The 17,963-nt window shown below is 43.6% G+C and overlaps 1 protein-coding gene across 4 annotated transcripts in view; it reads left to right on the top strand.

Annotated features, from left to right (window-relative positions):
* Positions 1 to 17,963, top strand: part of sycp3 (synaptonemal complex protein 3) — a 203,584-nt gene that overhangs the window by 150,931 nt on the left and 34,690 nt on the right. For all 4 annotated transcript variants that reach the window (XM_063065678.1, XM_063065677.1, XM_063065674.1 and 1 more), the window contains one exon: positions 16,252 to 16,351. In XM_063065678.1, the coding sequence (XP_062921748.1) occupies positions 16,252 to 16,351 (100 nt within the window). The remainder of the gene's footprint in view (positions 1 to 16,251; positions 16,352 to 17,963) is intronic.

The following is a 17,963-nucleotide window of genomic DNA, read 5'->3' as shown; positions in this document are numbered from 1 at the left end:
TACCTAGATGGATTGCAACCTTTGGGTGTTCACCCTCCCACTTAAGAGTCCGGAAAACTTGATCCTTGATGTCCTGGACTCTGGCACCCCACAGGCAACATACCGTATCATCCGGGAATCTCGTTCTTGTCCACAGAACCTCCTTTCTGTTTCCCTAACTAACAAAACCCCTATCACCACAGCTCGCCTCTTCCCTGCCTCCTCCCCTTCTGAGTCGCTGAGTCAGACTCAGTGCCAGAGACCTGACTATTGTGACTTTCCTCTGCTGAGTTATCTTCTGCCAGCAGTATCCAAAATTGTTGAGGGGGATGGTGCCTGGCCTGCTGCGTTCACCAGCAACTTTGATGTGTGTTGTTGAGGGGGATGGTCACAGGGATACTCCGCACTGGCTGTTTAACACCTTTTCCCTTCCTGACTGTCACTCAGTTTCCTGTGTTCTGCACCTTGGGTGAAACTTCCTCTCTATATAAGACCATAAGACATAGGACAAGAATTGGGCCATTTGGCCCATCAAGTCTGCTCCACCATTCAACCATGGTTGATCCTTTTCTCCTCTTCTCAGCCCCATTCCCCAGCCTTCTCCCTGAAACTTTTGATGCAGTCCAATTAAGAACCAGTCAAGCACTGCCTAAAATAAACCCAATGACCTGACCTCCGCTGCCTGTGTTAATACATTCCACAAATTTACCACCCTCTGGCTAGAGAAATTTTTGAGCATCTCTCTTTTAAATGGACACCCCTCTATCCGGAAGCTGTGTTCTCTTGTCCTAGACTCCCCCACCATGGGAAACATCCTTTCCACATCTACCATGTCTAGGCTTTTCAGCCTTCGAAAGGTTTCAATGAGATTACCCCCTCATCCTTCCAAATTCCAGCGAGAACAGATGCAGAACCATCAAACGTTCCTTGTATGATAACACTTTAATTCCCGGAATCATCCTTGTGAACCTCCTATGGACCCTCTCCAATGCTAGCACATCTTTTCTTAGATAAGCAGCCCAAAACTGTTCACAATACTCAAGGCCTTATAAAGCCTCAGTATCACATAATTGCTCTTGTATTCTAGACCTCTTGAAATGATTGCTAACATTGCATTTGGCTTCCTCACCACCAACTCTACCTGCAAGTTAACCTTTACGGTATCTGCACAAGGACTCCCAAGTCCCTTTGCATCCCAGATTTTTGGATTTGTTCCCAGTTTAGAAAGTAGTCTGCACATTTATTTCTACCACTAAAATGCATGACCATGCATTTTCCAACATTGTATTTCATTTGCTACTCTCTTGCCCATTCTCCTAATCTGTCTAATTCTTTCTGCAGTCCACCTGTTCCCTCAACACTACCTGCCACTCCACCAATCTTTGTATCATCTGCAAACTTGGCAACAAACGCATCTATTTCGTCAGCTAAATCATTGACATACAGCATAAAAATAAGCATCACTTGGTAAGCAGCCTCATGTGTGGCACCTTGTCAATGTCTTCTGAATGTCCACATATACAACATCCACTGCATCCCCTTTATCTATCCTACTTGTAATCTCCTCAAAGAACTTCAACAGGTTTGTCACGCAAGATTTTCCCTTAAGGAAACCATGTTGACTTTGTCCTATCTTGTCCTGCATCAAAAAGTACTCCATCATCTCATCCTTAACAATTGACTCCAATATCCTCCCTACCACTGAGGTCAGGCTAACTGATCTATAATTTCCTTTCTGCTGCCTTCCTCCTTTCCGAAAGAGTGGAGCGACATTTGCTATTTTCCAGTCCTCTGGCACTATGCCAGAGTCCAATGATTTTTGAAAGATCATTTCTAATGCCACCACAATCTCAAACGCTACCTCTTTCAGAGCCCTAGGGTGCACTTTCTGCCTTGTAATAGTAACTGCATTTACTTCTCTTCCCATACACCCTTTAACATCTATCACACCAGTAGTGTCTTCCACAGTGAAGACTGATGTAAAATACTCATTTAGTTTATCTATCATCTTCTTGGCTCCTGTTATTATTTCTCTAGCCTTGTTTTCTAGTGGTCCTACATCCACTCTCATTTCTCTTTTATTTTTTGCATACTTGAGAAAGCTTTTACTATCCACTTTGATATTGTTTGCTAGCGTCATATTTCAACTCTTCCCTCCTAATGGTTCTTTTAGTTGCTCTCTGTAGAATTTTAAAAGCTTTTGATTTCTCCGTCTTCCCAATAATTTTTGCTTCATTGTATGCCCTCTCTTTTGTTTTTACATCAGCTTTGACTTCCCTTGACAGCTATGGTTGTACAGTTTCTTAACTCAACTCACAAGGATTCAACATCTTCCCATCCTGTGTCACATCTTTCTAATGATTTAATGCCATTCTTTACCAGCAGAGCCACACCACCCCTTCTGCTGACCTTTCAATTGCTTCAATACAACGTGAAACCTTGGACATTCAGCTCCCATCTACAGCCACGATTCAGTGATGGCCACAACATAGAACCCAACAAACTGTAAAAGTGCAACAAGATCATCCACCTTATTTCTTATACTCCATGCTTTGAGATATAACAGTTTATAGACAATAGGTGCAGGAGTAGGCCATTCGGCCCTTCGAGCCAGCACCGCCATTCACTGGGATCATGGCTGATCATCCACAGTCAGTACCCCGTTCCTGCCTTCTCCCCATATCCCTTGACTCCGCTATCATTAAGAACTCTATCTAACTCTTTCTTGAAAGCATCCAGAGAATTGGCCTCCACTGCCTTCTGAGGCAGAGCATTTCACAGATCCACAACTCTCTAGGTGAAAAAGTTTTTCCTCAACTCCGTTCTAAATGGCCTACCCCTTATTCTCAAACTGTGGCCTCTGGTTCTGGACTCTCCCAACATCGGGAACATGTTTCCTGCCTCTAGCGTGTCCAATCCCTTAATAATCTTAATCTTTGGTGGGAGATTGTAGAGACCACCCCACGTAGATGGCGGCGATGAACCACCACACACTGTGAAAAATGTGTGAGTTTCTCAGTATCCAAGGATATCAGGTAATACGGGAGGATAGGCAGGAAGGTCAGGGAGGCGGAGTAGCGCTCTAATTAAGCATTAGATCAGGGCGATAGTGAGAGATGATGTAAGATCTAAGGAACAGAATGTTGAATCCATCTGGGTAGAGATAAGGAATAGTAAAGTAAATAGTTTAAGTGCTGCATTTGCTACCCTTTTGGATTCTGTATCCTGAATGCACTGATACTAAGGCTAAAGAGCGCTTAGGAGACAGTGATCACAATATGATTGAGTTCAACTTGAAACTTGATAGGGAGAAAGTAAAGTCTGATGTAGCAGTATTACAGTGGAGTACAGAAAATTACAGTGGAATGAGAGAGGGGTTGGCCAAAGTAAATTGGAAGGAGATGCTGGCAGGGATGACAGCAGAATAGCAATGGCATGAGTTTCTGGGAAAATTGAGGAACGTGCAGGACATGTGTACAGTATTCCAAAAACAAAGAAATATTCAGATGGCAAAATAGTACATCCGTGGCTGACAGGGGAAGTCAAAGCAAATGTAAAAACAAAAAAGAGGGCATACAACAAAGCATGATCTCATACATTATTTCTCCTTTTGTGCTTGCTCTGTCAATGACATCCTCATTAGATATTTGTTTCATCCATGGTATTCTTTGCGTCTTCCTCAAAAACCACATCTCTGCTGCTTCAATTTGTTTCCTCATGTTACTAGATATTGTCCAGCATTCTGAGCCATATAACATAACTGGATAAACATAACATTTCAGTGCTCTGAGGTGGGGTGTCATGCCTGGTTTAGTGTTGATCAGTATACTCGTCATTCTCATAAAGGTGTCTTTTGCCATCCCTATTCTTCTTTTGATGTCCATGTCACACCTGCCATCTGATGTCACCCAGTTTCCTAAGTAGCAAAAGTTCTGTACTTGTTTTATAGAAACATAGAAAATAAGTGCAGGAGTAGGCCATTCGGCTCTTCGAGCCTGCACCGCTATTCAGTATGATCATCGCTGATCATCCAACTCAGAACCCTGTGCCAGCCTTCCCTCCATACCCCCTGATCCCTTTAGCCACAAGGGCCATATCTAACTCCCTCTTAAATATAGCCAATGAACTGGCCTCAACTGTTCGCTGTGGCAGAGAATTCCACAGATTCACCAATCTCTGTGTGAAGAAATTTTTCCTAATCTCGGTCCTAAAAGGCTTCCCCTTTATCCTCAAACTGTGACCCCTCGTTCTGGACTTCCCCAACATCGGGAACAATCTTCCTGCATCTCGCCTGTCCAATCCCTTTAGGATTTCATATGTTTCAATCAGATCCCCCCTCAATCTTCTAAATTCCAACGAGTATAAGCCTAGTTCATCCAGTCTTTCATCATATAAAAGTCTTGCCATCCTAGGAATCAATCTGGTGAACCTTCTTTGTACTCCCTCTATGGCAAGGATGTCTTTCCTCAGATTAGGGGACCAAAACTGCACACAATACTCCAGGTGTGGTCTCACCAAGGCCTTGTACAACTGCAGTAGTACCTTCCTGCTCCTGTACTCGAATCCTCTTGCTATAAATGCCAGCATACCATTCGCCTTTTTCACCACCTGCTGTACCTGCATGCCCACTTTCAATGACTGGTGTACGATGACACCCAGGTCTTGTTGTACCTTCCCTTTTCCTAATCGGCCACCATTCAGATAATAATCTGTTTTCCTGTTTTTGCCACCAAAGTGGATAACTTCACATTTATCCACATTAAATTGCATTTGCCATGAATTTGCCCACTCACCTAACCTATCCAAGTCACCCTGCATCCTCTTAGCATCCTCCTCACAGCTAACACTGCCGCCCAGCTTCGTGTCATCCGCAAACTTGGAGATGCTGCATTTAATTCCCTCATCCAAGTCATTAATATATGTAGTAAACAACTGGGCTCCCAGCACTGAACCTTGTGGTACCCCACTAGTCACTGCCTGCCATTCTGAAAAGGTCCCGTTTATTCCCACTCTTTGCTTCCTGTCTGCCAACCAATTCTCTATCCACATCAATACCTTACCCCCAATACCGTGTGCTTTAAGTTTGCACACTAATCTCCTGTGTGGGACCTTGTGAAAAGCCTTTTGAAAATCCAAATATACCACATCCACTGGTTCTCCCCTATCCACTCTACTAGTTACATCCTCAAAAAATTCTATGAGATTTGTCAGACATGATTTTCCTTTCACAAATCCATGCTGACTTTGTCCGATGATTTCACCTATGTCTTACCTGTTTATTCTCAGCCTGCAAATAGGATTCTCCTTCTTTTTGCAATTCTCTCTTACATTCTCTCTTTTTGCAATTGATAGATAGACCCATTTTTGCACTTTCTTCAACAACTATATCAATTAAGTTTTGTAATTCTTCCTCCGTACTTGCAATTAACACAGTGTCATCCGCAGATCTAAAATTATTGATGTTTTCACCGCCAACTTTGATTCCCAAGATGTCTCTTACTTTTTGTAATATTGTTTCACTGTACGCATTAAACAAATCAGGGGAGAAAACACACCCTTGTCTAATGCCTCTCTTGATTTTCGTAAACTGACTCACTTCTCTATCTATTCTTACAGTGGCAGTTTGTTCCCAGTACAGATTTCTGATTAGGCGGAGGTCTTTCGAATCTAGATCTAGAGTTTCCTGTAATATTTTGAATAACTTATTGTGCTTCACTTTATCAAATGCTTTTGTGTAGTCGTTAAAACAAACAAACAAATCTTTTTGCACTTGAATAGCTCGTTCTGATAGTATCCTTAACATCAATATTGCGTTTCTTGTACCTTTGTCTTTCACGAAACCACATTGTTCTTTACCTATTTCAGCTTGTATCTTTTAGCTCTTGTCATCAAAATTCTTAGTGATATGACTCATTAAACTTATGGTCCTTTGTAATTCACATTCTGTTGCTCCAGGTTTCTTAGGAAGAGTGATAAATACTGATTCTTTCATCTCTTCTGGTATTATTGCAGTCTCATAAATGTCATTGATTAAATCAGTAAGTTTTTCAATTCCATGATCTTCAAGGGCGATAATTTGTTCTATTACTAATTCATCAGGACCTGCTGCCTTTCCTTTCTTCATCTTATTTATTGCATTACAAACTTCAGATTTTAAAATACTTGGACCTTCAATTTTCTTCTTAATTTCTGGTTTTTCGCCCCGATCGTCTTCAAACAATTCCTGAATATACTCAGTCCACCTGTTCATAATCTCATAAAAAAAAAGAGAAATTTTCAACGGTTCTTGTTTCAGTCGAAGCAAGCAGCTGAGAAGGAGTGAAGAAATCAGGTAGAAAAAGTCGGTTTTTTTTAAACACTGCTCGGGGAGAAGGGTCTGCACTGCGCAGGCGCGTGACGTAGCGCGCCAAGGTTTAAAAAGCAGACCGCCATATACAGCGGCCATCGTCGGAGTGGACTGAGTCAGAGTGGGACGGCTTTGGCTCAAACAGGCTTCGGCGACAACAGGCAGAGGCCAGGGTAGGTTCCGGTAAGTTTTTTTTGTTCAGATTCTTTAGAGTAGAGAAAATGCCAGGCAGGATGTTGGAATGCTCCTCTTGCAGGAGTGGGAAGTCAGGAAGCCCTCCGGTGTCCCTGACAACGACACCTGCAGGAAGTGCATCCAGCTGCAGCTCCTGACAAACCGCGTTGGGGAACTGGAGCAGGAGCTGGATGACCTGCCGATCATTCGGGAGAATGAGGAGATTATAGATCGTAGCTACAGGGAGGTAGTTACGCCATAGGAGCAGAGGACAGGAAATTGGGTCACTGTCAGGCGAGGGAAGAGGAAAGGGCAGGCAGAGCAGGGTTCCCCTGTGGCTATTCACCTCAACAACAAGTATACCGCATTGCATACTGTTGGGGGGGATGACTTACCTGGGACTAGCTGCAGTAGCCGGATCTCTGGCACTGAGTCTGGCTGTGCAGTGCAGAAGGGAGGGGGGAGAAAGAGGAGAGTGGTAGTGATAGGGGACTCGATAATTAGAGGTGCAGATAGAAGGTTCTGTGGTCGTGACAGAGAATCCAGGATGGTTTATTGCCTCCCGGGTGCCAGGGTCAAGGATGTTTCTGATCGATTGCATGACGTTCTGAAGTGGGAGGATGACCAGCCAGATGTCGTGGTGCACATCGGTACCAATGACATAGCAAGGAAAAGTGAAGAGGTCCTGGACTAGTATAGAGAACTTGGTAGGAAGTTGAAAAGCAGGACCTCAAGGGTGGTAATCTCAGGATTGCTACCTGTGCTAGGTGCCAGTGAGGGTAGGAATAGGATGCTCTGGAGGAGGAACAAGTGGCTGAGGAACTGGTGTAGGGGGCAGGATTTCAGGATCATTGGGACCTCTTCTGGGGCAGGTGGGACCTGTACAAGAGACACTTGAACCACAGGGGGACCAATATCCTTTCAGGGAGGTTTGTTAGTGCTATTGGGGAGGCTTTAAACTAGATTTGCAGGGGGATGGGAACCAGAATGCCAGAGCTGACAGTGTGGCTGGGGTGAAAATAAATGATGTTGAAAGTTTAAGCAAATCCACTGATAGAAAGGTTGTGAGTGGTGGTAAAAATCTTCTGAGGTGTATATATTTCAATGCTAGGAGTATTGCGGGGAAGGTGGATGAGTTGAGGGCGTGGATTGACACGTGGAATTATGATGTTGTAGCAATTAGTGAAACTTGGCTACAGGAGGGGCAGGACTGGCAGCTTAATATTCCAGGGTTCCGATGTTTCAGATGTGATCGAGGCAGAGGAATGAAAGGTGGGGGAGTAGCATTGCTTGTTAGGGAAAATATTACAGCAGTGCTCAGGCAGGACAGATTAGAGGGCTTGTCTACTGAGTCCTTATGGGTGGAGCTGAGAAACAGGAAAGGTATGGCCACATTAGTGGGATTGTATTACAGACCACCCAATAGTCAACGAGACTTGGAAGAGCAAATCTGCAGAGAGATAGCAGGCAACTGCAGGAAACATAAAGTTGTGGTGGTAGGGGATTTTAATTTTGCATACATTGATTGGGACTCCCATACTGTTAGGGATCTAGATGGTTTAGAGTTTGTAAAAGTGTTCAGGAAAGTTTTCTAAATCAATATATAGAGGGACCAACTAGAGGGGATGCAATATTGGATCTCCCTTTAGGAAATGAGTTAGGACAAGTGACGGAAGTCTGTGTAGGGGAGAACTTTGGTTCCACTGATCATAACACGATTGGTTTCAACTTGATCATGGACAAGGATAGATCTGGTCCTGGGGTTGAAGTTCTGAACTGGAAGAAGGCCAAATTTGAAGAAATGAGAAAGGATCTAAAAAGCGTGGATTGGGACAGGTTGTTCTCTGGCAAAGATGTGATTGGTAAGTGGGAAGCCTTCAAAGGGGAAATTTTGAGAGTGCAGAGTTTGTATGTTCCTGTCAGGATTAAAGGCAAATTGAATAGGAATAAGGAACCTTGGTTCTCAAGGGATATTGCAACTCTGATAAAGAAGAAGAGGGAGTTGTATGAAATGTATAGGAAACGGGATAAATCAGGTGCTTGAGGAGTATAAGAAGTGCAAGGAAATACTTAAGAAAGAAATCAGGAGGGCTAAAAGAAGACATGAGGTTGCCTTGGCAGTCAAAGTGAAGGATAATCCGAAGAGCTTTTACAGGTATACTAAGAGCAAAAGGATTGTAAGGGATAAAATTGGTCCTCTTGAAGATCAGAGTGGTCGGCTTTGTGCGGAACCAAAGGAAATGGGGGAGATCTTAAATAGGTTTTTTGCATCTGTATTTACTAAAGAAGCTGGCATGAAATCTGTGGAATTGAGGGAATCAAGTAGTGAGACCATGGAAACTGTACAGATTGAAAAGGAGGAGGTGCTTGCTGTCTTGAGGAAAATTAAAGTGGATAAATCCCGGGGACCTGACAGTGTTCCCTCGGACCTTGAAGGAGACTAGTGTTGAAATTGCGGGGGCCCTGGCTGAAATATTTAAAATGTCGCTGTCTACGGGTGAAGTGCTGGAGGATTGGAGAGTGGCTCATGTTGTTCCGTTGTTTAAAAAAGGATCGAAAAGTAATCCGGGAAATTATAGGCTGGTGAGTTTAACGTCAGTAGTAGGTAAGTTATTGGAGAGAGTACTAAGAGACAAGAGCTACAAGCATTTGGATAGACAGGGGCTTATTAGGGAGAGTCAACATGGCTTTGTGCGTGGTAGGTCATGTTTGACTAATCTGTTGGAGTTTTTTGAGGAGGTTACCAGGAAAGTGGATGAAGGGAAGGCAGTGGATATTGTCTACATGGACTTCAGTAAGGCCTTTGACAAGGTCCCGCATGGGAGGTTAGTTAGGAAAATTCAGTCGCTAGGTATACATGGAGAGGTGGTAAATTGGATTAGACATTGGCTCGATGGAAGAAGTCAGAGAGTGGTGGTAGAGAATTGCTTCTCTGAGTGGAGGCCTGTGACTAGTGGTGTGCCACAGGGATCAGTGCTGGGTCCATTGTTATTTGTCATCTATATCAATGATTTGGATGATAATGTGGTAAATTGGATCAGCAAGTTTGCTGATGATACAAAGATTGGAGGTGTGGTAGACAGTGAGGAAGGTTTTCAGAGCCTGCAGAGGAACTTGGACCAGCTGGAAAAATGGGCTGAAAAATGGCAGATGGAGTTTAATGCAGACAAGTGTGAGGTATTGCACGTTGGAAGGACAAACCAAGGTAGAACATACAGGGTTAATGGTAAGGCACTGAGGAGTGCAGTGGAATAGAGGGATCTGGGAATACAGATACAAAATTCCCTAAAAGTGTCGTCACAGGTAGATAGGGTCGTAAAGAGAGCTTTTGGTACATTGGCCTTTATTAATCGAAGTATTGAGTATAAGAGCTGGAATGTTATGATGAGGTTGTATAAGGCATTGGTGAGGCCGAATCTGGAGTATTGTGTTCAGTTTTGGTCACCAAATTACAGGAAGGATATAAATAAGGTTGAAAGAGTGCAGAGAAGGTTTACAAGGATGTTGCCAGGACTTGAAAAACTCAGTTACAGAGAAAGGTTGAATAGGTTAGGACTTTATTCCCTGGAGCGTAGAAGAATGAGGGGAGATTTGATAGAGGTATATAAAATTATGATGGGTATAGATAGAGTGAATGCAAGCAGGCTTTTTCCACTGAGGCAAGGGGAGAAAAAAACCAGAGGACATGGGTTAAGGGTGAGGGGGGAAAAGTTTAAAGGGAACATTGGGGGGGGCTTCTTCACACAGAGAGTGGTGGGAGTATGGAATGAGCTGCCAGACGAGGTGGTAAATGCAGACAACAAACAACAGGAATTCTGCAGATGCTGGAAATTCAAGCAACACACATCAAAGTTGCTGGTGAACGCAGCAGGCCAGGCAACATCTGTAGGAAGAAGTGCAGTCGACGTTTCAGGCCGAGACCCTTCGTCAGGACTAACTGAAGGAAGAGTGAGTAAGGGATTTGAAAGTTGGAGGGGGTGGGGAGATCCAAAATGATAGGAGAAGACAGGAGGGGGAGGGATAGAGCCAAGAGCTGGACAGGTGATAGGCAAAAGGGGATATGAGAGGATCATGGGACAGGAGGTCCGGGAAGAAAGACAAGGGCGGGGGGGCCCAGGGGATGGGCAAGAGGTATATTCAGAGGGACAGAGGGAGAAAAAGGAGAGTGAGAGAAAGAATGCATAGAAATAAGTAACAGATGGGGTAAATGCGGGTTCTTTTTTAACATTTAAGAATAAATTGGACAGATACATGGATGTATGGAGGGATATGGTCCGTGTGCAGGTCAGTGGGACTAGACAGAAAATGTTTCGGCACAGCCAAGAAGGGCCAAAAGGCCTGTTTCTGTGCTGTAGTTTCTATGGTTTCATCTTTTTCCATGGTAATGGTACCGTCCTTTGCTTTCAAACGTCTACCTGAAGAACAGAGGAGCTTCTTACCTGTGATATTCTTGATTTGTTGATGTAACCTGTTTGGATCAGTAATAGGGATTCTTTCTAATTGCTCACATTCCTGGTTTGACCATTTTTCTTTGGATTTTTGACATAAGCTTTTAACTTTTTTATCTAAGGACTTATATTCTATAGGAATTGCTTTCTTCCGTCTCCTTTCTTCCATTTGATTTTTGATTTCGTCTATCATTCTTTGTGCTTTTTTCTTTTAAGGAATCACTGACTTTGCTGATTCTACCAAGGCATCCTTTAGAGGGTTAAGCTTGATTTCTACATGATTGCTATCATCTTCAACAGATTCTATTTCTGGACTTTGAAATCTATTCCTTACTTCAATTGTAAATTTTTGTCTTTAGTTAATTGCGAGTAGTCAAGGGATTGTTCAGGTTTTTGCTGCTTAAGTTTTTTAAGTTTTACTTTTACATGACATATTACTGGGTTATGGCACCTGGATCTAAATGCTAAAGTAGGACAAGGTAGTGATGGAAATACCATAGGAAAATTTGGACTGGAGGAAAGAAATTAAAGCAGCGAGAAATGAGTAGAATGGCGCAAGATGAATAATTGCGTTATTATGAATACCTACTTTAAAAACCATTCAAGATGCTTATGGACCTGGAAAAGTCCAGGTGATTACACCAGAAATCAAAGTGGATAATAAAATTTTTTTCATGTCTCTGAAAATTAAAAGAGAGATGAGAGTGGATATCAGACTGCTAGAAAATGAGGCCGGAGAAATAATAATAGAGGACAATGAATGACAATGAATGGCAGATGAATGCTGATGCATTTTGCATCAGCATTCACTGTGGAAGACACTAGCAGTGTGCCAGATATTGACGGGTGTGAGGGAAGAGAAGTGAGTGCAGTTACTATTACAAGGGAGAAGGTCTTCAAAAAGCTAAAAGATCTAAATCACCCAGACCAGATGAACTGCACCCTCAGGTTCTGAGAGGTGTCACTAGAGATTGTGGAAGAATTAGCAATGATCTTTCAAAAATCATTGGACTGACGTGGTGCCAGAGGACTGAAAAATTGCAAATGTCACTCCACTCTTTAAGAAAGGAGGAAGGCAGCAGAAATGAAATTATAGAGCAGTTAGCCTGACCTCAGTGGTTGGGAAGGTGCTGGTTAAGGATAAGGTAATGGAGTACTTGGTGACACAGGACAAGATAGGACAAAGTCAGCATGGTTTCCTTAAGGGAAAATCTTGCCTGACAAACCTGTTAGAATTCTTTGTGGAAACTACAAGTAGGATAGATAAAGGGGATGCAGTGGATTTTGTATATTTGGACTTTCAGAAGGCCTTTGACAAGGTGCCAAAGATGAGGCTGCTTACCAAGTTAAGTTACTGACATGGTTAGAGCATTGGCTGATTGGTAGGAGGCAGCATGTAGAAATAAAATGATCTTAGTCTGGTTGGCTGCCAGTGACTAGTGGTGTTCCTCAGGGGGTCAGTGTTAGGACCGCTTCTTTTTATGCTGTATATCAATGATTTAAATGATGGAATAGATGGCTTTGTTGCCAAGTTTGCAGATGATACGAATATTGGTGAAGGGGCTCGTAGTGTTGAGGAAACAGATAGGCTGCAGAAGGACTTAGACTGATTAGGAGAATGGGCAAGAAAGTGGCAAATTAAATACAATGTTGGAAAATGCATGGCTGTGCACTTTGGTAGTAGAAATAAATGTGCAGACTCTTTTCCAAATGGGGAGAAAATCCTGTTACGAGAATACACATAAAATTAAGATGTTTGCTGGCCTGGGCTAGCATCAGTGGCATCAGCAGTTGGTCTGCCACCTGCTCTCAGGGGAAGGAGAGATAAGGAACAATGGAGCAGCGTCTGGAGATGTGTAATGAAGGGATGTGGGAGAGAGAGCTGTCTGGAGCGGCTCCCCCCTTTGAACCCTGAACTGTTTGAAGTGATGGACAGGCGATACCCCAGCAGGGGGATAAAAAGGGACAGGTTCGCTAAGACAGGGACACACGCCACCCGAGGTAACGAGACCCTGGAAGCGGTGCGCCTCTCACGAGTGGGTGAGAAGTACCAGACAACGACAAGGGTGGAAAGGTACGATCAGCGGGAACCCGGTGTGTGTCCGCCCTTGCCTGGGTGCCGGGTTCACTGCAGAGGATCGACCGCATCTGGAGGAAGGGTCACAGTCGGTGACCTCAGGTGACATCACCAAGGACCCGCCCAAAAGCTGTTTGTGAGCCATCTCGCTGGTCTGTGAGTGAAGCAGTGTTCTGAATGATCAGTTGTTCCTATTCTATCTCTCTCTTCCCACACGTTGTCCATCGCCATGGCAACGATTACTGCGAACTGAACTGGACTGAACTTTGAGTCATTTTGAAATTTGGTCATTTACCCCTAGACAACGATAGAGCTTGATTGATGCTGTTATCTTAATTCTGTGCACGTGTGCGTTTATCATTGCTGAACTGTTGCATTTATTATCCTTTCGATTACTGTGTTGCTCGTTTCTTTAATAAAACTTTCTTAGTTCTAGTACTCCAGACTCCAACTGAGTGATCCATTTCTGCTGGTTTGGCAACCCAGTTACGGGGTACGTAACAATCCAAAAATCTGACATGCAAAGGGACTGGGAGTCCTTGTGCTGAACACCTTAAAGGTTAGCTTGCAGGTTGTGTTGGTGATGAGGAAGGCAAATGCAATGTTAGCATTCATTTTAAGAGGTTTTGAATACAAGAGCTGAAGCTTTATAAGGCACTAGAGAGGCCTCACCTTGAGTGTTGTGAACAGTTTTGGGCTCCTCATCATATAAAAGATGTGCTGGCATTGGAGAGTGTCCAGACGCCATTCACAAGGATGATTCCAGGAATGAAAGGATTATAATCCAAGGAACATTTGATAGCTCTGGGTCTGTACTCGCTGGAATTCAGAAGGATGAGGGGCGATCTCATTGAGACCTTTTGAATGTTGAAAGGCCTAGGCGGAGTAGATGTGGAAAGGATCTTTGATCGATTATCTGCTCACTCTCCTGTACAAGCTGAATGTCATACAGCTGCTGCTCCAGATCCCTAACACGGTCTTCAAGGAGCTGCAGGCAGATGCACTTCACACGGATGTAGTTCCCTGGGAGTCTCTGGGTCTCCCAGGACTGTTACATTAAATATGAAGAACACACATGAGACATTCACTGCACTAGGTGCAGTAAGAGAGAGAGAAAAAGGAACCTTAACAGAAGCTTTCCCAGAGCCAATGCCTCTTTTGAGCCGAAGCCTCCTTTGAGCCAAAAGCTGACACTCTTACTCTCACTACTGGCCTACACCCAACAATGACCGCCCTGCTTGTCCCTTCTTCACAACAGCATCTCTTTCACCTCAGACAGTTGAGGAAGTTTGGTATGGGCCTCCAGATCCTAAGAACTTTCTACAGGGCCCAGTTGAGAGCATCCTGATTGGCTGCATCACTGCCTGGTATGGGAACTGTACCTCCCTTAATCACAGAATTCTGCAGAGTGGTGTGGACAGCCCAGCGCATCTGTAGTTGTGAACTTCCCATGATTCAGGACATTTACAAAGACAGGTGTGAAAAGAGGGCCCAAACGATCATTGGGGACCCGAGTCACCTCAACCACAATCTATTCCAGCTGCTACCTTCCAGGAAATGTAATAAAAGCCAGGACCAACAGCCTCCGAGACAGTTTCTTTCATCAGGCCATCAGACTGATGAACTCACGCTGATTTGAGTGTATTTCTATGTTACATTGACTGTTCTGTTTATTATAAATTACTTTGATTGCTCATTGCACATTTAGACAAAGACGTAACATAAAGATTTTTACTCCCCATGTATGTGAAGGATGTAAGAAATAAAGTCAATTCAATACAATTTAAACAAGTGTCACCTATCTGTGAGAAACCCGGTCTCTGTGGCCTGCTCCTGCGGTGATTGGACTGTCCGAATAAACCTGAATGCCCATGAAGCTCTCCTTTTAAACAAGTGTCATCGACCCACGAGAAAACTCATTGCTGTGGCCGGCTCCTGCTGCTGATGTGACTGTTGGAATAAACTACCTATCACTCCCTCAGCCACCCAAATGATCCAGTGTCCCAGCTCCGACTCCTTAGAAGTTGCAGTGGATGTACTTCTCACATGTGTATTCATCAGGGACAGCGGAGGTCTCCCTGGCTCCCCACATCGCACAGGAGGAGCATTCCATTATTCTGTCTGGCATTTCTACTGTTCTAACTGAGCAAGTATAAAGAAGGAAGAGCAATACACACATAAAAGTTGCAGGTGAACGCAGCAGGCCAGGCAGCATCTATAGGAAGAGGTACAGTCGACGTTTCGGGTTGGGACCCTTCGTCAGGACTAACTGAAAAAAGAGCTAGTAAGAGATTTGAAAGTGGGAGGGGAAGATCCAAAATGATAGGAGAGGACAGGAGGGGGAGGGATGGAGCCAAGAGCTGGACGGTTGATTGGCAAAAGGGATATGAGAGGATCATGGGACAGGAGGCCTAGGGAGAAAGAAAAGGGGGAGTGGGGGAAAAAGCCCAGAGGATGGGAAAGGGGTATAGTGAGAGGGACATATTCTTTCTCCCTACTCAAGCCCGTCCTTGCTGAAGCCTCAAAGAGCTAAAGTCTAAAAATCTTCATCCTAACTCTGTCCATGGCTGCTCCAACAATGGTTGCTCCACTTGCCCCTGCTTGCTTTAATTTGTTCTTGCCAATCAATCCCAAACTCTGATTGGCTGCTGCTCAAAGTTCCAAACTGCCGTGAGTCACTGCCGTTTCTACTCAATTAGCGTTCCTGGCTCAGTCGTCCTATCTCCGATTGGCTGCTGCTCAAAGAGTTACTGGCAGCTTAAACCAGTCTGGGCATTCGCCTCTGACCTCTCTCATTAAGAAGACATTTTCACTCAAAGACGGCTATACACTAGATGTTTTGTCTGTACACTCCAGAGACTTTTGTGCGTGAAAGTCCCAAGAGATCACCAGTTTCTGAGATGCTCAAACCACCCCATCTGGCACCAGCAATCATTCTCAGTCAAAACCACTCAGATCACATTTCTTCCCCATTCTGATGTTTGTCCTGAACATCAACTGAACCTTTTGATCATGTCTGTATGCTTTTATGCATTGCTTTTCTGCCACATGATTGGCTGGTTAGATATTTGCATTTACGAGCAGGTATACCTAATGAAGTGGCCACAATGTATTCCTGATATATGAGGTGGCATTGTGTGGTGCTGATTGTGACTGATGCTGATCATTAAATGGTTATTAGATTCATTGCCCATGTTATAAATTTTTGCTCTGTTTTATTTATAAAGGCAAAAGCTTTCGGATGATTATTGTAAGCAGTTCACTGGAATCTTCCAGCAGTGGGAGAAAGATATTCAGAAGGCCAAAGACCAAGAAGAGAAAATAGAAGTATTGTCTTGAATATTTTTATTTCATCTTCTGTTTAACTCTATGATTTGTACATTTGCAATGTCTCCATGATGTTACATAGAACTTAACAACCTATTTAATAGAAACATAGAAAACCTACAGCACAATACAGGCCCTTCGGCCCACAATGCTGTGTCGAACATGTACTTTAGAAATGACCTAGGGTTACCTATAGCCCTCTATTTTTCTAAGCCCCATGTACCTATCCAGGAGACTCTTGAAAGACCCTTGTATCCGCCTCCACCACAGTCGCCGGCAGCCCATTCCACACAATCACCACTCTGCGTAAAAAAACTTACCCCGACATCTCTACCTTCTTCCAAATACCTTAAAACTGTGCCCTCTCGTGTTAGCCATTTCAGCCCTGGGAAAAAGCTTCTGACTATCCACACGATCAATGCCTCATCATTTTATACACTTCTATCAGGTCACCTCTCATCCTCATGAGTGTATATAAACAACGAAATATAGCACTGATTTAGTAAAACTGTGCAAGGACATTAGCTTTCTTAAGAAGAGCATGGAATATACTGTAGAGCAGTACAGCCCAGGAACAGGCCCTTCGGCCCATAATGTTGTGCTGAACCAATTAAATTAGTAATCAATTTTTGCCTACACAATGTCCATATCCTTTCATTTTCCTCATGTTCATGTGCCTATCTATAGAACAATCTAAAGAATTTCACTTTATAAAGAACCATTGCAGTTTCTTCATTTAGTGTCCTCTATGTAACACAGCGTTAAGTCCAGATTTATTGTAATAGAAATGATATGAAGAAATAGTGGTGTAACACGGGGCAGGGGTATATATTTGAGTGGTAGATCAGCTGTGAGATGATGTGGCAGGCTAATGGGAAAATATTCAGAGGTATTGCAGATGACACAAAGGGTGGTGGTAGCCACACACAGAATGCTGGAGGAACTCAGCAAGTGTTGTGGATAGTGTAGAAGGTTGTTGTAAATTACTACGGGACATTGGCAAGATGCAGAGCAGGGCTGAGAAGAGTAGATGGAGTTTCATCCAGAGAAATATGAAGTGATATACTTCAAGTTTGAATTTGAAGTCAGAGTATAGGGGTAATGGCAGGACAGGACTTTTAGAAGTGAGGAGGAACAGAGAGATCTTGGGATCCATGTTCATAGATCCTTCAAGTTGATAGACTTGTTAAGGCATATGTTGGCTTTCCTTAGTTGAGAGATAAGCTCAAGAACCACGAGGTAATGTAGCTCAATAAAACTCTGGTTATACCACACTCGGAGTATTATGCCCCGTTCTGATCACTTCATTTTGGAGGGATGTGGAAACTCTAGAGGGTGCAGAAGACACTTACCAGGATGCTGCCTGGATTGTCTTATGAGGATCCATCAAGTGAGCTAGGGTGTTTCTCTTTGGAGTAAAGGAGGATAAGAGGTAACTTCATGGAGGTGTACAAAATTATAGGAGGCATAGATCGAGTGGAAAGTCATAGGCTTCTTACCAGATTTAAGTTTACAGATGACACCACTGTCGTTGGCTGAATCAAAGGTGGAGATGAAATCAGCAGATAGGAGGGACAGAAAATCTGACAGAGTGAAGCCATAACAACAACTT

The sequence above is a fragment of the Mobula hypostoma genome, chromosome 13, assembly GCF_963921235.1.
Source record: "Mobula hypostoma chromosome 13, sMobHyp1.1, whole genome shotgun sequence".
Classification (NCBI taxonomy): Eukaryota; Metazoa; Chordata; class Chondrichthyes; order Myliobatiformes; family Myliobatidae; genus Mobula; species Mobula hypostoma.
This window is presented reverse-complemented; position numbering and strand designations above follow the sequence as displayed.